Consider the following 22,303-nt stretch of genomic DNA (forward strand, 5'->3'; position numbering starts at 1 on the left):
ATTATTATTCATATTTTGTAGGTGGATGTTACATTAATGAGACAAAGAATCTAAAGATGGTATAAAAATTAAAGAAAAGAAATGCCACTACCATTGAAATTGTAGGTCAGAGTCCATGGTGTTCCAGTATGTTATATATAATATTAATGAACAGGTACGAACAAGATGTCAACACTGAACATATTAAGAGTGGATATGACAGTTTCTGCTAAGAAAAAATGGTATTAGGAAAAGACAAACTAAGCAACAAATCAACTAACCACAAAATAGTAAAAAAAGCATAGAATTATTATTAGAGACAAATAGCAAAAAGAGAATTTTTCTTGAAAATTATGTAGGTCAGAGACTCATTTTATCAAATATAGGTAACCTATCACATGTGCATGCTGGTAGAGTCTGAAGTATCATTACTGAAACACTTGTATTTTGTTTTCTGAAATTTATTTCATGTCCCTTTTACAGCATCCATGATTGTCCATATGTCCAGTCTTTCATTTATACCTACTAAAACCAAATGAATACTTTTGTCCAGTGTTGATATAGATATATTAATTACTGAAAATTATATAGTTTTAATTTACATGATTTTCTTAATAAATATGTGCAACAATGTAGACTCAGAGTGTTTTCAAGTATCTATCAGGAAAGAGGAAGGTTGATCAAGGAAGTTGGAGAAGAGAAGCAGGAGAGAAATAAAAAAAAGAGAGAAGTAAAAATAAAACCGTGGCATTTAAATAATATTAGAAGATAGAAATATAGCACAGTTTCATTTGTTAGAAAGTATACAAGAAATGACAAATTTGTGATCTGCTGCAACTAGTATTCTTAGTAATGACAGCAGTAGTATCTCCAAAAATATAGCCTCATTAGCCTCGGTGTAAATGAGATTTACAATGCATTGTGGCAATAACTTTTATTACTGATTTATGGTAAAAATCCTGTCAACATTTGATGTGCATTACATGAAGATTCAGTTTATATTCACCAAACTCTGTGATTAATGAAGACTGTAACAGCACAAGTGATAAATTATCACTCAAAGATACAAGTAATGGTTCTGATAATGATAATATTTAAAACTAAAACCATGGAAATAGGACTGCAGAAATATTGTTCAACTTTAGCACAGTATCCTGAGGAATTCTACATATTAATGATGGGAAACTGCACAAATAATACATAAAGATTACACTTTAAGTTCATGTAACAGCAATAGTAACTGTACACTGGCATACTTACAAAAGTTTTTAAATCACTATAAACAAATAAAATCCTTTATATTATCAGCCAATGAAATGTTTAGTTTGCATAACTGAGTAGAAATGGTCCATAATCAAGTACTGCAAAATGAAATTTTCTTCAGCAACTTCCAAGTTATCATTGCTACACTGTGATGCACTAATCAGATAACCCGTGACAAATTTTAGAATATTGCCTTTCTTTCTCTTAAATGATCAGAATCAGTAGTTCAAAACAAGTATCACATTTACAACATATTTAAACAACATATAAATATATAAATACTATATTACTTCTTAAAATCTTCAAATGTTTTAACTTGTTTCAAAAATATCACAAAAATAGTTTGATATTGTTACTCTCCTTTGCATTCAGTACCATGCTGTTTGCTGATCTGCAGTGTGCTTTGCTTGGTCAAGAGTTAGTAAGCAGCCCCAACTTTAGACCAAGGTTTGTTAGTCCCTTTGTTGCAGAAACCTGCCACACTGCTACTGCGCTAGCCGCTAGTACAACTGCTCCTTCCAGGTAAATAGCATAACATGTACGAACTGTACTTGATGTGAGTCCCACACCTCCAGAGGCGGTAAAATCCAATGGGAACAGGAGGCAGTCAGAAAATGGGCGTGACCTGGCGGCGCCAAACACAATCACCCCAAAAATATAATAAGTTGCGATTGCAGCAGCAGGGAACAACTTCATCCATCGAGGAGCAGTGAAATGAGTTTCTCGATGTATGGTGCAATCCATACCATCTCGATGACTTGGAGTGCAGCGGCCCTCTTGATGCACTGTAATATAAAGTTTCTTAGCTACAAATCACATACAAGTACAGCAACAATTATCTCCTCCTCTCCTACACACACACACACACACACACACACACACACACACAGATGCACTGTAATATAAAGTTTCTTAGCTACAAATCACATACAAGCACAGCAACAATTATCTCCTCCTCTCCTACACACACACACACACACACACACACACACACACACACACACACACACACACACACACACACACACACACAGGGGTGTACAAAAATATGGTACCACTACGGCTTGAACATAAATGCACATGCTACCCAGTCTGCAAGTTGCACCTGTGCAATGTCCTCAATACATTGCAAGTGTTAGTGGTCAGAAGAGTGTCCTGTGTAGTTGGGAGGGCATTTTGTTGGAGCTCAGTGCATTTGAATGTTGGCACATTGTTGTTGATCATATGGTGGATGCTTCCATAATCACAGCAGCCGAAGTGTTTGTTGTTTGAAGAGGCACTGTATCAAAGCTTTATACTGCATACAGGTAATGCAGAAAATCATCATTTGCTAAGTTACAATGAGGAAGAAAGTATGCTGATAAATCATGACAGATGGTCATTGAACAGGATTGTGACAACAAAAAAATAAATAAATAAATAAATAAGTGGACAACAGCTATAAAAGTAAAAAGTCACTGTAGAACTGAACATCACACTTGCGAACCTTGTCAACATCAAAACAACACAAAAGGAGCTCCATAAGCAGGGAATTGCAGGGTGAGCTAGAATACCAAAACCACTCATCTCAGTGAGGCAAACCCCCTAAGAGGGAAACATGGTGCTGAAACCATAAAACCTGGACTACAAATCAGAAGAAGAGTCTTATTCCAAATTTTGGTCAAGTTTACATCCCAGGAGTGAAGCATGGTGGCGGTTCATTGATAATTTGGGCAGCCACATTATGGAATACCATGAGCCCCAAGATTACTCTCTAAGGTCACATTACTTCCAAGGACTATATGACCATTCTGGCTCATGAGGCCCATCCCGTGGTACAATATCTGTTCCTCAATGGAGATGCTATGTTCCGTGACAACAGGGCTGCTGTTCACACAGCTTGCATTGTCCAGGGCTTGTTTTGTAAGCAAAAGGATGAATTATTGTTCCCTGGCCTTCAGTGTCACCATATTTCAACATTACTGAACCTTTGTGGTCTACCTTGATGTGAATGCTGTGAGATTGCTATCCACCTCCATTGCCACTACCTAAACTAGCCATTATTTTGTGGGAAGAACAGTATAAGATTCCCTTGTAAACCATACAGGACCTGTATTTATCCACTGCGAGACAAATGGAAGCTGTTTTGAATGCTAACAGTTTTCCTACTCTGCATCAGGCATGGTAATGTAATGCATTTTGGCCAACAGCCAGAGGGAGAGGAGAGGAAGAGGACAACAGATAGGGAGGGGCAAGGGGGAGGGTCAAGGGCAAAAGGGGGAGGGGACAGGTGGGTCAGGAGGAGAGGGTAGGGGGAGGGGGGACACAGGGAGGAGTGGTAGGGGGGGTTAAGGAAGGGACTAGGAGGAAGGGCCAAGGGGGAGGAGGTGAGGGAGAGGGTGTAGAGAGGGTCAAGAACAAGAGGGGGAAGAGGAAGGAGAGATGGTGAGGGGAGGGAGACAGAGGAGGGGAAGGGGGATGGAAGGGGTGGGTGTGGGGATGGGGACTGAGAGGGGGCAGGGGTGGAGGAGGGGAGGGTGAGGGGGGGGAGGCGAGGGGTGGGGAGGGGGCACAGGGGTGGGAGAGAGAATTTAGTAAATAGTTGTGAAAAAGAGTACACAACCGTGTAACGTTTAAGTGGAAAATCCAGGATGGAATATAACAATACGAGAGAAGGAAAGTTGCTACTCACCATATAGCAGAGATGCTGAGCCGCAATAGGCTCAATAAAAAGATTAACACAGTCATAGCCAAAACACACACACACACACACACACACACACACACACACATCTGCAGTCTGCACTTTTGTGTGTGTGTGTGTGTGTGTGTGTGTGTGTGTGTGTGTGTGTGTGTGTGTGCGCGCGCGCGTGTGTGTCTACTGCTGGCAAAGGCCTTAATGGCCGAAAGCTATGACTGTGTGAATCTTTTTATTGTGTGCCTATCGCGGCTCAGCATGTCTGCTATATGATGAGTAGCAACTTTCCTTCTCTCGTATTGTAATTTTTAAATGGTGTATTATTGTTTTAGCATTTCATTTCTGTTTACAGATATTAAAGCTTTCAGTGAAAAGATAACAGTGCTTTAACCTGAAATAGCAACTACTGAAAATATTGCACTAAAATGTCTATTTTCTTCATTTTCATATAGACCCTTCTAAGATGAAGATATATGCACAATCAGCATGACAGGTACTGGTACTTAGAATAGATATTTTACTCTGCAGTAGAACATACACTGCAATGAAACTTCTTGACAAATTCAAACCATCATTTGTGTCAGGAACTGAACGTGCAGAACTTGTGTCTTTATTTGCTTGCTAATTATGTGCACAGACCTCAAGTTTTGCCCTGCCAGTAGCTGCCTCCCATTTTCCCAAACTTTATAGAAGGTATGAAGTGTGGGAGAGTGGGAGAAACACTCTTCCAGATTGGAATCTGTGTCATACTTCGAGATCTGTTTAATGCCTACAAAAATCTGTGTACATAGATTAAATGCTTCCAAAACAAGGAGTGCAAATGAAATCAGAATATCATGCAAAACTATGAGACGACTACTTAGCATCGAGGAGGCCAGATGATACCAGAATTAAATTGTATTATAAAATTCTAGGTAAAGTCAACAGAGCATAAATTACAAGGAAAATAAGCTCCTCTAGCAAAAAATGAAGACCTATTTGGAAAATAGTAAATATGTAACAGGGAAAACGAATCAGGAAAAGGGAAATTTCATTAAAGGTAAAATATGAACTGATCAATGATACTCTCAGAATTACAGGTACCTTTAATAACTTTTTCTCTGTCAATAATTGGTAATTTAAGACTGACCACTTTAATGGTAGGTAGCCTACAGATTGTAAGAAAACATCCTGAAACAAGATTCTCAAAAAAAAAAAAAGGTTTTGATACTACTGGCTCTCTTAAAAATAAATATTTAAGTGGTTATGAAATTATTAGTAAAACAATCAACTGATGTTCAACTCAGCTTTGTAATATACTAAGTTACTTATGTAAACAATCATTTCAGAGCAGTATTTTTCAAAACAGGGTTTTAGTTACCAACCCATCTCATTATTGGCAGTATTTTAAAATGTCAAATAGATCATTTAAAACAGAATTTACAAACACATAGTAAAAATTCTTAGCAGCAAACATCTTGGATTTTGAAAAGTGCCGTAAGTAATCAGGCTACCTTTATCTCGACACACAATGTGCAAGAGGTAATCATAAAATTTTGTCACCTCAAAACATCAAGGTGTGATTATGAAACTCGGTGATGGTGTTAGTCCTCCTCTAGATATTCACTCCACAGTGTGGTAAAGTGTCTCCAAAGATGGATGGTGAAGTGGAGACCTTGGTTGTAGAAGTTTGTCAAAATGGCTGCCACACAATGGTTTCTTCATCTGAGGAAAGTGGAAGAAGTTACTGGGTGCTATACAGCGTGAATATTTTGGTGGGGAGGGCCAAATTTTGGAAGCACAAAGAAGCAACATGTGTGACTGGATTCAGTGCAGTCACACATGCTGTAGAGCAAGAACATCCTCTTGGACAGCTCCTGCATTGCTGCTTCTTGACAGCCTCCCATGGTTTTGTCAGAAGGTTTTGAGAGTAAGCTCTGGTGATAGTTTGCCCCTTTATGAGCATAATCTCTCAGCACCACACCATGGCAGTCCAAGAAACACTCAGCTCCAGCTTGCCTGATGATGGGTAGGTCATCATCTGTTTTGACAGAGGTGAATCTACGTTTCCATGCTTACTTTGCTCCTTTACCTTGGGATCACATTGATACGTCCAGTACCTGTCCATGGTGATTAGGCCACTGAAGAACTAATCTGAATAGGCTTGACACAACCACAACACTTCTGTTGCTGCCTCTGACTTTTTGAATGATGTGAGCGGTCACAGAACCCACTGTTTAATGAACTTTATCATAATAAATTAAACTCTTCTGGGTCCATGATGCATTGTCGGTGTGAAAACTTCTGACATTCTGGTCACTATTGTAAGTGGCCTTCCTCAGGGTGTTTCTTTCGCTAATTGCTGATTGAGAAAACTTTGGTTCTTATATACTCGTGGAAGAGGCTGTTACTGATCTCCAATAAGGTACTTGTGATTATATATTGATTACAATTTTGATTTAAAAACCCACAATTTTATATTCTTGTGTGAAAGTCTACAAAATGTTACTGCGTCAAAAAGAAATTTCACTCAAAAATTATGACACAAATTGCTGGTCATTACTTACCTTCAAGAGGCAAAATACCACAATCGTTGACAGGCACAGTAAAAATATATGATACTATCATGACTTTCAGAACCAATACTTCCTTGCTTGGAGGTGGAGAGAGGGATAGATCTGGGGATGTTAAAAATGAAGGGCAGATCCCTTAGAGGATGAGAGGACAGGGGGAGACAAAGGGGGAAATTAGAAGAGGAGGAGCAGTGACACTTTTGAAAGAAGCCAGTTTTCTTTGAATTTACATGATGTACGTGTGTTCAGCAAAACCACTGGACTGATTTTTAGCAGCTTTGGTATGAGAATCAGCACTGTGGCAGTTAGAATCTTCTAGCTCCTGTAGGAACAGAGGTATGGGCTAAAAGGCTGCCTTCCACAACAAGTGTGTTGTGCAGGTAGTATCAGAAAGCCTCCTAGGGGTATACATGTGCAGGGGAAGGAGATGGTCAGGAAGAGAGAGAGGAGGAGATGGATAGAGAAAGGGGGTAGGACAGGTAGATACAGGAGGTAGATGGCACGTGTAGAGAAACAGTGGCCAGGTTGTAAAGGAAGAGGGGAGGGGGAGGAGATGGACAGAGAAAAGGGAAGGAGGATGTAGCCAGAGGGAGCAGGGAGTAAGATATGGTCAGAGAGAGGGGCAGAGGAGTTGCAAGAAGAGAGGAGTGGGAGGAGATGAAGAGACAGAGCTTGTGGAGAGGAGATAGACAAATAGAGGTGGGAGGATGATGTGGACAGAGAGGCAGTAGGAGGAAGAAGTGGACACAGAAACGCAAAGGAGGAAATGTGTGCAATATATGTGTTGAACACATACATGGGCAAAGCCTTGGGCAAAAGGATATATAGTGATCCCTATAATTATCATTGTGAATAGATTAGCACTAATAATCTGTTGTTAGTATATTTTACAAAAGCAGGCTGCAGTAGCTGCCTGTTAATTTATAATTTGATGGTTCCACGTCACTGAAGGCTCTCTTTCATTATGGGGTTTATGAAACAATACATCTATCTGAAAGAATGAATGAATGAACAGTTCTAAAGAAGTTTTGTTTAAGTGTACACTCAGCTGCAAATGAAAGGACAGGGTTCATGGTAAAACTTCATATATACATTAATTGAAAAACAACTTACTGATCATGACAAAATCACATTTAAGAGGACTAATATAACTCATGAGCGTATTGAAAGTAACTGGTGAGTGATGTATATGTCTAGAGAACACATTATCAGTAAAGACTGTGTGGCAAGAACTGCTGAAACAAAACACTGATGTTTGAACTACTATTCTCAAACTTTTTTCAAAGTAAGTGAATGATAAATGAACTTTCAGTGGTGCAAGGAATATAAAATCTCTCCTACTAGCAACAAAAACTTGATTGACCAGATTACTTTTACACTGTTCTGTATTGCAATACGTTTGAATCTGAAGGGCATTGTGGGTATTGTCTTCTTCCAAGTACTGAAGCTTCTGTAATGGTCTAGGATGTCATATCATGAGTTTCAATAGTACCTATGGTCATATTAATGGGAAGGTAAATGGTAATGTGTATAAATGTGTATTAGACGACGACATTCATTCAGAGGTACAGGCGTTGTTCCCAGTAGGGGATCACATCTTCTAAGATAATTATGTCAACACTCACATAGCTGGTTAAACATTGGTTTGAAAATCAAATAACAAAACTTTCTTGAATTCCACAACTGAGCTAGTGTGATGTGTGTTGGAAATACAATTAATTATCCATTTTCCTCCTCCAACATCCCTCAAGGAGTAGTACAAAATCTCACTGATCATCTTTCATAATTTATATGAACTGATCCCCAAGAGGAGTCAGGGTTTTGTAGATGACAAAAATGAACATACACTATAGTAATTGACTCTGCTTTAATGGATATGTTGGGACGAGCACTGACTAAAAATGGAAAATATGATGGTGTGAAATTCAATATAGCACACAACTATAATCTGTTAGGAAGAATTGTGAGAGCAATTACTATTCCAATAAAGAAGGTTCAGCAACTTTAAGAGCATATCTTTTCTTTAATTTCATTGGCATTTAATCTATCATTCCCATAATTTACAATTTCCTCTCTGATTACTACTAACTCATCTCAAATTATTTGTAACCTCAGTGAATTCAAAATTGTAAATGACTGACATATTCTTAATTAAAACTTTTGTTGTTACTGTTGTTATCATCTTCAGTCTGAAGACTGGTTTCCTGCGGCTCTCCTTGCTAGTCTATCCTGTGCAAGGCTTTTCATCTCTGCATAACTACCACAACCTACATCCATTTGAACTCCCAAGACACTACCCATTCTGTTCAACTGCTCTCCCAAGTCTTCTGCCATCTATGACAGAATTACTATGTCATTGGCAAAACTTAAGTTTTTATTTCTTCTCTCTACACTTGAGTTCCATTTTAAAATTTGTCCTTGCTTTCTTTTACTGCTTGCTCAATGTACAGACTGAATAACGTTGGGGATAAGCTACAAACCTGCCCCATTCCCTTTCCAACCACTACTTCCCCTTTGACTCCTATAACTGCAGACTGGTTTCTGTACAAGTTGTAAATTATCTTTCGCTCCTTGTATTTTATCCCTGCTACCTTCAAAATTTCAGTGAGTGTAGACCAGTCAACAACGTCAAAAGCTTTTTCTAAATCTATAAATGCTATAAAGGTAGGTTTGCCTTTCTTCATTGTATCTTCTAGCAAATGTCACAGATTCTCAGCATTGCCTACCGTATTCCTATATTTTTTTTGGACCCCAACCAATCTTTCTCAAATTCAGCTTCTACCAAGTTTAAGGTAAAATAAACGAAGACTGGGTGTTAATTTATTTTGTTAATAGATAAATGATAAGAAAAATTTCATAAAAACAAAAAGTGGGAGGAGGTGTTAGGGAGTTGGAGTTGATGCCTCAGAGGGAGACAGCATGTGTGTGGGATAGATATTTGGGAAGGAGGGGCAGCAGGTGCATGGGACAGGAAGCCAACACATGGCCACCACAGCTGGTGAGTTTGTGTGGGGCACAATGAAAATGATGTGTACATGTCGACTGGGAGGGGATGACAGGCAAGAGGAAGAGAAGACTATTGGGTAGAGGGTCCTGTTCACAGGGCATTTCTCATGAAGCTTTAAAATAAACATTGCTTCTTGACATGCAGCTAACAGAATTTTTTGGTTCTTGGAAACAATATTCACGTAACTTCGAGGAAGAGAGGCTACTGAGATAAATTTTTAAATTAATTTTGAAATGACATAGATTTCCAATTTCTTGCTTTATGTAGGATGGTAACTAGCCGAATACTTTTTGCCAAAGTACATAACTACCATTCAAAATACAGGAAAGAAGGCAAAGTCTACCTCAAAATTTTTATGTGCCATGTATAGTGATTGTGCACACTACAATTCACCTGGAACTGATTATTGTTGCCAAAAAAAAGGCCATTAAGGAGTAAATGTATTAAGAAGCATGTGTAAGAATTCTGAGCCACTTAAAAACACTTTGGGGCAAGGTGTAGAGTTATCTGTTTTTACCATTCATTTCTGCTGAATAAGCACACTCTTTTTGCTTGAGGTACACTGCTCCAGACTAATTCTGTAGAACAACAAGAAATTAAAATATCTAAAACAAGCCAACATTAGTCTTAAGATCAATACAATGAGAGCTGCTTTTAAGGACAAAACATAGTGAACTGAGGCTTGCTGATTAGTTTATCTATGTGTTTTACTCCATTTTACCTTGTTATTCAAAAGGAGATTGTACCTTATATACTTACAATGTTAAGTTTGTCAATTTTAGGTGCATTTATCTTGTGAATGGTTATTGATAATGTTATACAATTTTAATGGCTGTTGGAGCAAGAGTCTTTCTCCATTGACCTGTTTTTGTAGATAAGTTGCTTGCACAATTTATTTTTTAGAGAATTTTTTGCAAGTTGTAATATTTGTTCCACATATTTAAGCTTCTAAAATATCAAAATGAACTTCTCTTAAAAATGCATCATTGATGTTCACCATAGTTTCTGTAGGTTGTGCAAGTTTCACTGTTCTATGATGATAAGTTCCTGAAGCAAATGTATCTAATCATTTAAAAAAAAAAAAATCTCAGGAATCCAGCTTTAAAGATGAACATAGTTTGATAGTTTGTTACTGATGTTAGAACAGCCCTGCACCATATCCTGGGTCATCTGCATTTTCTTCATCCTCCCTGGCTCCCTTAGCATTCCTTGAGTGCATTCCTGCCTTCCTAGCTACCATAGTAATTTCATAATCTGCTTTCTTCATATGGACAGCATCCAATTCGGAACATGCCATCACCATATTTTCCCCAGGTTGTATGCCTATCTATCATAAACACCCAACTTCAATGTATCTTTACCTACAAATAATGTTTTAGGAATTCTAGATAATATGTCACTGTTAAATGATTCATTTGGGTACTTGAAGGACAAGGAACAAGTGAATGCAGATCACAAACAGGGTAGGCAACTGCGAGCATGAAATATTTTCACAAATCAGAAAATTAGGTTTCTGAAGTTCAAGAAGTTGACAGAAGGCAAAAGGGGGACATGGCAACATGTGCTGCCCTTAAAGTAAATGAATATTTAAAACCTTTAATGGCTAAAATGCCCCTAGAAAACATGTTTCTCTAGTAAATACACTCCCAGGAATGTTTATGAGCAAGAAAATATTTTTTTTTCTATTTTGCCCCCTACAAAGGTACAATCTCCCTTTAAGGAACACAGTGGGTTCACATGCATATGACCACCAATGCCTACAACTTGAGTCTTTATGAGATTAAAACTTTAACCATTAACTGTGAGTCACTTGAAACCTGTTCAGCTATCATCTGAACTGTGTATGGTAAGGTTTTGTTTGTGTCCTTGATTACTATGCTTGTGTTTTACCATCAAACATTACAGTTTGTACACCACTCTATGAACTAATTGGTAGATCATTTATGTTGGTTAAGGGCAAGAGTGGGGGTATTACCAATGTTTGTGGGACTCCACATGTTATGTTTCCCATTTTGAGGTGGGCATCATGCCTGTGATAAAATCTGTCAGTGATACCTACTGATTTCTGCTGTGAAGATAAGACTCCACTCACACAAGAGGGCTGCCTTTAATGCCATAACAATTTAGTTTGCAAAGTATAAGTTTTTTATTCACACATTCCAAGGCTTTAGCTATATCACAAAATATTTAGTTCTGTCAGGACTTTATTTGTGAGGTCTTGTTGTCTCTGTATACAATCCTTTATCAAAATCAAAGTTAAACTGAAGGTCAGTTGATAAATTCTGCCCAGATAATTGAGTCAGTATTCCATTATAGGCTACTTTCTCAAAAAGTCTTGAGAAGACACAAAGGAGTGAGATGAGTTTTTAAATATGGGTGTTTGACATATCTCCAGCTCTATAGGTGAATGTTACTACAGTATTGATTAATGACAAAGATAGCATAAGGGAAAGGCTATGCACAAGATTTTAATAGTCTGCTAGAAACACAATAATAGACATTAAAATTAGTAATTTTTAATGACCTGGTGAATTCTGATGCAGTGTCTGCTCAAGTAAGCCTAATACATATGTATTTGGTTGCTTATTTGTAGGTGCAATGTTTTCTGCCATGATGAGGAGATAATCACTGAATTTAGTGGCAAGTGATTTGAATGTATCAGAATTTCTACTAAACCTTTTTTTTGTGGTCTCAGTTTCATTTGGATCCCTAGCTTTGCTTGCTTCTTTTTTTAATAAAAGTCTCAAACTATTTTTGCGTTATTCTTGGAATTTTTTGAACATAGTACCCATGTTTTGATTTTTTTAAGAACAGAGAGGAGTAGTTTACAACAATGATGGTAATGTAGTTTTGGCTATTGGCATGATTCGCCCTCTGTATTTGGTAGAGCTCTTGCTTACCAGTGAGAAATGATACTCTATTACCCGGAGTTATCCAACTATTATCCTTGCTCATCCTCAAGTCTATACTTTTTGTGTTAGGGAAAACAAGAGTCAGAGTGCTGCAAAAAAAGTTATTCGAGTTAAATGTTCCATTTACACCTGTCTTAAATTTTTCCCCAGAGTTCTTCTAGTAATTTTTCTCTAAATGCTGTGAACCAGTCACTATTTATGATTCAGTGATATAATACATTTCTTTATGATTTGTCCCAACTGTTCAGCATACACGTATTTCATTTTAACATTTGATTATCATGATTAGATAAACTATACTGGCAACTGTTTAACAGTTATAAAATTTCATGAAATGTATTGACAGTTGCAAATACAGACAACAATCGGCTGTATAATGAAATGACAATAATGAAAATTTGTGCCAGACTGGTACTCGAACCTGGATTTCCCGCTTTATGCAACCAGTCACCTCAACTGCTCTGGTTATCTGTGCATGACTCATGGCCAGCCCCAAACTCCCATATGTCTGTTGATGTTTTTCCTCTCCCCTTGCCCACATTTTTGTTAATAACACTCTTAACTTGTCTTTAACCTTCTATGTAGGTCGAGGGCATGAGAAGTATAGTTAATATTTATAGTATCTACTGCAGTAGCATCAATATGAAGTGTCACAGCCATACATGGGAGACCATCCTGCTCTGTGTTCATTTCTTAAACAGCGGAGATAACAGTCCTACAAGTTATCAGCAAAAGCCACATTGTGTGTCCTACAGCTACTTTTCCTTTCTTTATGTAATACCTTGCACTATTCATAGTTACATTTAATCCAGGTTATTTCCAAGTGCTAAAATATTCTCTTTGTATCAAATGGAAAATTCTCTCAGAAAGCTACAAGAGACTATATTATGAGATGGACTGTCTGGCCATTACTAATCTTCAGGAAAAATGTCAGTATTGCCTTTAGACCCTTATAAAAGTCCAACAGCGGTTTTTCTACTAATAATTACTTCCTCAGGAACTACTGGACAAGGTTAAAAAGGAAGGGCAAGTCAGATGGTTCAAATGGCTCTGAGCACTATGGGACTTAACATCTCAAGTCATCAGTCCCCTAGAACTTAGAACTACTTAAACCTAACTAACCTAAGAACATCACACACATCCATGCCCGAGGCAGGATTCGAACCTGCGACCGTAGCAGTTGCGCGGTTCCAGACTGAAGCATCTAGAGCCGCTCGGCCACCAGCGGCCGGCAAGGGAAATACACTCAGGCACTTGGATGAGAGGGAGCTCACAACAGATAGCAGCTATTACTTTCAAAATATACAGTTGTGTACTTTTATAGACGTCTATCAGCAGTACTGACATTTCTCGTGAAGGTAAGTTCTGTCTCATAATTTTAGATTTTTCAACTTCTCTCTTTGGCAGAAGTGAACCATAAGGGTAAGCTTTTTGTGGTTCAGAATGACAGATACATACTCTATGTGATCAAAAGTATTTGGTCACGCAGCTGAAAAGGACTTAAAAGTTCGTGGCACCCTCCATCACTAATGCTGGAATTCAGTATGGTGTTGACCCACCCTTAACCTTGATGACAGCTTCCACTCTCGCAGGCATATGTTCAATCAGGTGCTCGAAAGTTTCTTGGGGAATGGCAGCCCATTCTTTATGGAGTGCTGCACTGAGGAGCGGTATTGATATCAGTTGGTGATGCCTGGCACGAAGTTGGTGTTCCAAAACATACCAGAGGTGTTCTATAGGATTCAGGTCAGCACTCCGTGGGGCCAGTCCATTACAGGGATGTTTTTGTTGTGTAACCACTCCACCACAGGTCGTGCATTATGAACAGGTGCTTGATCGTGTTGAAAGATGCAATCACCATCCCTGAATTGCTCTTCAACAGTGGGAAGCAAGAAGGTGCTTAAAACATCAACGTAGTTCTGTGCTGTGATAGTGCCATGCAAATCAACAGGGAGTGCAAGTCCCCTCCATGAAAAACACACCCACACCATAACACCACTGCCTCCAAATTTTACTGTTGGCACTGAATATTACTGTTGGCACTACACACGCTGGTAGATGACGTTCACTGGGCATTCGCCATACCCGCACCCTGTCATCGGATCACCACATTATGTACTGTAATTTGTTACTCCACACATTTTTCCACTGTTCAATCGTCCAATTTTTATGCTCCTTACACCAAGTGAGGTGCCGTTTGGCACTTATTGGCATGATGTGTGGCTTATGAGCAGCCGCTCAACCAAAAAATCCAAGTTTTCTCACCTCCTACCTAACGGTCATAGTACTTGCAGTGGATTCTGATGCAATTTGGAGTTCCTGTGTGATGGTCTGGATAGATGTCTGTCTATTTCACATTATGACCCTCTTCAACTGTCGGCAGTCTCTGTCAGTCAACAGATGAGGTTGGCCTGTACACTTTTGTGCTGTACATATCCCTTCACATTTCCACTTCACTATCACATTAACAGCAATGGACCTAGGGATGTTTAGGAGTGTGGAAATATTGTGTACAGACATATGACCTAAGTGACACCCAATCACCTGACCATGTTCAAAGTCTGTGATTTCTGCGGAGCACCCCATTCTGCTCTCTCAAGATGTCTAATGACTACTGAGGTTGCTGATATGGAGTAACTGGCAGTAGGTGGCAGCACAATGTACCTAATATGAAAAACATATGTTTCTGGCAGTGTCTGGATACTTTTGATCACATACTGTATGATGAGTTGGGTACCTGTTATGTCCCTATATTCAGTATGGTGTAGTTCTGGCAGGTGGTGATCCATTATAAAATTGGATGTCTTGGAGATTTCCCTTAGAGATAGCTACAACGTGAGCATGTAATGCCTTCCATTGACTTTGAGAGATCTTTTTTGATACTGGTATAACCTTACACAATGATGCTGCAAAGTGTATGGGACACTCACTGCACAGATATGGGGCTTTGGTCTGGCCATATGCAAATCAACTGTGAGGCCACAGTGGCTCAAAGTTGCACTACTTATTGCCTCAGGGTCCTCCTGGAGATTCCAGTGAAGTGGCAGTTCTCATGTAGGTGATTTTTAAGTAAATTTTTTTTGACAGTTCTGTACAAGTCTTGCAGCAAAGAACTTTTCATTAAATGAAATTTTGACCACTGATGTCATACATTTGGTATCATTTTAGCCAATGCATACAGGAGCAGTTCTCAGCCCTTCAATTTCCAACAGTCTAGTTATCACACCTTGTTGAACAACTTATGTGGTTGACATGTTCCTTATATCTATTGTGACCAGAAAGCACAATAAAGCCACTATATGCACTGAATGCTGAGTAAAATTTAGTGTGACTGCTTACTTGAAGTGGTACTGCATCAGCAAACCAATTCGTCTGAGCAAGTATTGATTTGTAACCAACCTGACAAGATTTCCACAGTTCCAAAGTTGACAGAAAGAACCAGTTCCTTTACAGTGGTTCAATTTCCAAAATGTTTGTTACTTCCCATCCATCTAAAGAGATGGGAAGATTTCATTTTAACTATTATTCATCTGGGTACCATGGAATTTTGTGTGTTAATCTGTACATGGAAGATATCAGTCTTTGGAAACCAAATCATTACTATTTGTTTCTGAAATTACATTATAAAGATTTTTTGTAAGAATAAGATATAGCAATAACATATCTGCACAGCTGCTTAACTACTGAATTAGCTGTCAATGGGATTTTTTCAGACCCATGTCCAAACTACTCATCAGAAAAAACATGACATTATAATGTGTCTAGATATCACTTAAATAGGTTACACAGAGATGGGCACCAAGTATCAATTCTTGATGGATTCCATTTTTTATGATTCCCTTTTAGACTTAGTCTCAAGCCCAGACTATGGAATGTTAAAGTTGCTCTGCTTTCCATTAGGTAAGATTCTTGCCTCCACAAGATATGTGAAAAATTCCAATGATGGTGTACACTTTGAGTATGGGAAAAAATGGCTGCTGTTGAGAAGCATGATAAAAAGCAAAGAATTTTGGAACATTGCAACATTTTTTTGGTAACAAATATGGTTCTGTAATTATTAATAAAACTGTAAAATATGTGTATAGGGTTAATGTTAGGATTGAAAGACTAACTCTTGATGATAAAGCAAACAAGAAGATATTTGAAGATCAGCGTGCATTCGAGAAAGTGCGTATAGCATGTAGTAATAAAATTGGTGCTTTTGATTTGAATCCCCTGGCGTAAATATACTAGGAGGAATAGGTTTAAGTTTGTAACATATTCTAAACCAGAACAAAGTGCAGATATAACTAAAGTTAAGTCTTGGACAGATCTTGAAAAAGAGTGTAAAGTTAAAAATAGGTTGTTTCAAGGGAAATCCATTTTATACTGGTCTGCAGGTTGCTGGTGATGAGCCTGAAAAAAAAATGATAATGTACAGAGTGAAGTTAAATATGTGACATTTATTGTAAGAAACAGAGTGTATATGACATTTTGTAAGAGGAAAGGTAATGTAACATTACAATGATATTTTATTCTGACAGTCCCTAAAAAATTTTTTTTGGGGTCTTAGACTATCCCAACAATGATCTGTTTTACAGAAGTAAAATGAGTACACTCTGTGGGCTGTCATTTCATAGAATTAGAACTTATCAAGTAAGCAGAAGACATAATTGTGTTTTAGTTTCCAGAACCTACACCGAGAACACATGATACTACTGAAACTTGCCGGTACATTAAAACTGTGTGCCAGCCTGAGACTGCAACTGGCGCCTTTGCCTTTCACAGACAAGTGGACTTGCTGATGAAAGACAAAGATCCTGAGTTCAAGTTTCAGTCTGGCACACAGTTTTCATGTGCCAGGAAATTTTAGATCACCTCACACACTGCTACAAAGTTAAAAATCATTCCAGATACAACAGACCAACTTCTGTAATCAAAGTCTAAAATAAAACTTCAGAAAATTCTTATGTGATGAAGTCTCGCCTGTCTTGTAAGTTTCTGATCACGTTTAAGTGACTTGTCTAATGGTACAGAGTCAATGGCATGCAATCATTCAATTAAAAATTGTTAACATTATTTTTAGATGCATACCATTATAGGTGAAGCAGCAGACAATCATGGCAGCAATAAATGATGTCCCACGCTGCCAAGTCATAGACAAATGTTGTAATTTCACAGCAACCAACATTCCAATATTAAGCACTAGAAGTAAATGTAAAGGAATGCCAATAGCAGAGAAGATAACTGCAGCAATTCTCCCAAGCGTTGTTCTAGGAACAGGTGCTCCAAAACCTGGAATAAAAAGTGCAGTCAATATAATGTGCAGAACACTTTTTTAGTATTTACAGAAAATCCATTATGGACAGTGAAATAGATCATTTTATGCATTACTAATGCAAAAAACAGTATTAGTCTTCTCAAGAACCAGACTGGCTATCAAATGCAATGATTTGCAAAAAAACACAAAAAATGACATCAGCATGGCCAAATTACAATAGAACCCAGCTACTGTTGACAATAGGTCAAGTGTTTTAGTATTTTGCTTATTAAACAGTGCATAGCAAAATAAGATGCACTTATGGGTACTGCAGCAATTGTCAACATTCTCATCTTTAACAGAGAATCTTTTGGAAGATGATGTTTCCAATAAAACTTCTTCCTTCTCTTACAATTCAAAGTAGTCTTGTTTTATTCAAGTACTAGATTTCACATGTATGTAATGAGCCATGTTTCATATAAGCTAATTGAAAGTATGACGATGACTATGAAAGGTTTTTAGGGTGCTTGACATCTGATTGCAGTGCAGTGCAATAAAGCAGCTGGGGTGGATGAAATTAAGTCGGAACTCATAAAATACAGTGGAATGTCAGGTCTTAAATGGCTACACAGGATAATTGAAATGGCCTGGGAATCGGGACAGATTCCATCAGACTGGACAAAAGCAGTTATCACACCCATCTTTAAACATGGAAACAGAAAAGATTGTAACAACTACAGAGGTATCTCTTTAATCAGCGTTGTGGGTAAAATCTTCTCAGGTATTGTTGAAAGGAAAGTGCGAGTATTAGTTGAGGACCAATTGGATGAAAATCAGTGTGGGTTTAGGCCTCTTAGAGGTTGTCAGGACCAGATCTTTAGCTTACGGCAAATAATGGAGAAGTGTTACGAGTGGAATAGGGAATTCTATCTATGTTTTATAGATCTAGAAAAGGCATATGACCGGGTTCCTAGGAGGAAGTTATTATCTGTTCTACATGATTATGGAATAGGAGGCAAACTTTTGCAAGCAATTAAAGGTCTTTACATAGATAGTCAGGCAGCAGTTAGAGTTGTCGGTAAATTGAGTCCATGGTTCAGAGTAGTTTCAGGGGTAAAACAAGGCTGCAACCTGTCTCCACTGTTGTTCATATTATTTATGGATCATATGTTGAAAACAATAGACTGGCTGGGTGAGATTAAGATAGGTGAACACAAAATAAGCAGTCTCGCATATGCGGATGACTTAGTTGTGATGGCAGATTCTATTGAAAGTTTGCAAAGTAACATTTCAGAGCTAGATCAGAAATGTAAGGACTATGGTATGAAGATTAGCATCTCCAAAACAAAAGTAATGTCAGTGGGAAAGAGATATAAATGGATTGAGTGCCAAATAGGAGGAACAAAGTTAGAACAGGTGGACAGTTTCAAGTACTTAGGATGCATATTCTCACAGGATGGCAACATAGTGAAAGAACTGGAAACGAGGTGTAGCAAAGCTAATGCAGTGAGCACTCAGCTACGATCTACTCTCTTCTGCAAGAAGGAAGTCAGTACCAAGACTAAGTTATCTGTGCACCGTTCAATCTTTCGACCAACTTTGTTGTATGGGAGCGAAAGTTGGGTGGATTCAGGTTACCTTATCCATAAGGTTGAGGTTACGGATATGAAAGTAGCTAAGATGACTGCAGGTACTAGTAGATGGGAACAATGGCAGGAGGGTGTGCACAATGAGGAAATCAAAGAAAAACTGGGAATGAACTCTATAGATGTAGCAGTCAGGGCGAACAGGCTTAGATGGTGGGGTCATGTTACACGCATGGGAGAAGCAAGGTTACCCAAGAGACTCATGGGATCAGCAGTAGAGGGTAGGAGGAGTCGGGGTAGACCAAGGAGAAGGTACCTGGATTCGGTTAAGAATGATTTTGAAGTAATAGGCTTAATATCAGAAGAGGCACCAATGTTAGCACTGAATAGGGGATCATGGAGGAACTGTATAAGGGGGGCTATGCTCCAGACTGAACGCTGAAAGGCATAATCAGTCTTAAATGGTGGTGATGATGATGATGATGATGATGATGATGACATCTGGTGCTTTAGGCTTATCCACTATAAATGGAAGTGAGGCTGTGATTACGATGTAAGCCTATCCTGAAGATGAGAGTTTGTTTCTCTCAAAATGCAATGACTGAAATGTGATTCCTATTACTAAATTTGTGTGTTGGTCTGTTCCACATCTCCTCCTAAACCATTGGACTGAGTTCCACTGCATTTGGCACACATACTACTTATTGTCTGGAAGAAAGTACTGTGTGGTGGTGGGGGGAGGGGGGCTATGTACCACTTAGGGGGCCGTTTGGCTGTGGTGGGGGTGGGGGAGAAAAGAGTTGGTAGTGACTGACATCTAGGTTGCCCTGCACATCTGACATGTTATCTTTGTAATATCTGAAAGTGTTGCAGGGGGTATATCTGCGAATGGGGACAGCTAGGCATAAAGATGGGGTAGGAGGAGATGTATAGTTAAAGGGGGATGATGAGATTGATAGAAAAAGAGAGATGGACAGATAGTAGGAGTAGGAGATGGACAGGGAGGAGTGGGGAGGGGGTGGAGGCCGAGATAGGGGTAGGTGGAGTTGGACCATATTCATATGCTGTCAAAGCTCCAGTTAAAAGGCTAGCTGCTTCATAAATTTGAGCCTTTAGCTCCTACACTAAAGTACTGCAAGTACACTAAAGTCTGATTAACAAGGTAAAACATTAAGAGGCTCATTTCTAACTTAAAACATTAGGGTGGAGTCTAGCAAAACACAAAATTTTAAAATGAACATCACATTCATGCAGCTTTATTGTATGATTAAATGATGATGGTGTCCTCTTGGGTAAAATATTCCGGAGGTAAAATAGTCCCCCATTCGGATCTCCGAGTGGGGACTACTCAAGAGGACATCATTAAAGGGGAAAGAAAACTGGCATTCTACAGATTGGAGCTTGGAATATCAGATCCCTTAATCGGGCAGGTAGGTTAGAAAATTTAAAAAGGGAAATGGATAGGTTAAAGTTAGATATAGTGGGAATTAGTGAAGTTCGGTGGCAGGAGGAACAAGACTTTTGGTCAGGTGAATACAGGGTTAGAAATACAAAATCAAATAGGGGTAATGCAGGAGTAGGTTTAATAATGAATAAAAAAATAGGATTGCAGGTAAGCTACAACAAACAGCATAGTGAACGCATTATTGTGGCAAGATAGACACGAAGCCCACACCTACTACAGTAGTACAAGTTTATATGCCAACTAGCTCTGCAGATGATGAAGAAATTGATGAAATGTATGATGAGATAAAAGAAATTATTCAGGTAGTGAAGGGAGATGAAAATTTAATAGTCATGGGTGACTGGAATTCGATAGTAGGAAAAGGGAGCGAAGGAAACATAGTAGGTGAATATGGATTGGGGCTAAGAAATGAAAGAGGAAGCCGCCTGGTAGAATTTTGCACAGAGCACAACTTAATCATAGCTAACAATTGGTTCAAGAATCATAAAAGAAGGTTGTATCCATGGAAGAGGCCTGGGGATACTCAAAAGTTTCAGACAGATTATATAATGGTAAGACAGAGATTTAGAAACCAGGTTTTAAATTGTAAGACATTTCCAGTGGCAGATGTGGATTCTGACCACAATCTATTTGTGACAAACTGTAGATTAAAACTGAAGAAACTGCAAAAAGGTGGGAATTTACGGATATGGGATCTGTATAAACTGATAGAACCAGAGGTTATAGAGAGTTTCAGAGTGAGCACTAGGGAACAATTGACAGGAACTGTGGAAAGAAATACAGTAAAAGAAGAATGGATAGCTTTGAGGGATGACATAGTGAAGGCAGCAGAGGATCAAGTAGGTAAAAAGATGAGGGCTAGTAGAAATCCTTGGGCAACAGAAGAAATATTGAATTTAATTGTTGAAAGGAGAAAATATAAAAATGCAGTAAATGAAGCAGGCAAAAAGGAATACAAACGTCTCAAAAATGAGATTGACAGGAAGTGCAAAGTGGCTAAGCAGGCATGGCTAGAGGACAAATGTAAGGATGTAGAGGCTTATCTCACTAGGGGTAAGATAGATACTGCCTACAGGAAAATTAAAGAGACCTTTGGAGAAAAGAGAACCACTTGTATGAATATCAAGAGCTCAGATGGAAACCCAGTTCTAAGCAAAGAAGGGAAAGCAGAAAGGTGGAAGGAGTATATAGAGGGTCTATACAAGGGTGATGTACTTGAGGACAATATTATGGAAATGGAAGAGAATGTAGATGAAGATGAAATGGGAGATATCATAGTGCGTGAAGAGTTTGACAGAGCACTGAAAGACCTGAGTTGAAACAAGGCCTCAGGAGTAGACAACATTCCATTAGTACTACTGACGGCCTTAGGAGAGCCAGTCATGACAAAACTCTACCATCTGGTGGGCAAGATGTATGAGAGAGGCAAAATACCCTCAGACTTCAAGAAGAATATAATAATTCCAATCCCAAAGAATAGAATTGAAATGTGGTGCTACAGAAGAATGCTGAAGATTAGATGGGTAGATCACATAACTAATGAGGAGGCATTGAATAGAATTGGGGAGAAGAGGAGTTTGTGGCACAACTTGACAAGAAGAAGGAGTCGGTTGGTAGGACATG

The 22,303-nt window shown here is 38.6% G+C and overlaps 1 protein-coding gene across 4 annotated transcripts in view; it reads right to left on the reverse strand.

Moving 5' to 3' along the window:
* Positions 1-363: 363 nt before the first annotated feature.
* LOC126175183 (uncharacterized) overlaps positions 364-22,303 on the reverse strand; it is a 273,671-nt gene continuing 251,731 nt past the window's right edge. The window contains exons 3-4 of one of the 4 annotated variants that reach the window (XM_049921776.1): positions 17,464-17,664; positions 364-2,027 (exon numbers count right to left, since the gene is read on the reverse strand). In XM_049921776.1, the coding sequence (XP_049777733.1) occupies positions 1,654-2,027; positions 17,464-17,664 (575 nt within the window). In that variant the 3' untranslated portion in view covers positions 364-1,653. Of the gene's footprint in view, positions 2,028-5,500; positions 5,624-17,463; positions 17,665-22,303 lie in introns of those variants that run through there. The other 3 variants (XM_049921775.1, XM_049921777.1, XM_049921778.1) reach the window with 3 other exon arrangements.

Source organism: Schistocerca cancellata, chromosome 3, assembly GCF_023864275.1.
Source record: "Schistocerca cancellata isolate TAMUIC-IGC-003103 chromosome 3, iqSchCanc2.1, whole genome shotgun sequence".
Classification (NCBI taxonomy): Eukaryota; Metazoa; Arthropoda; class Insecta; order Orthoptera; family Acrididae; genus Schistocerca; species Schistocerca cancellata.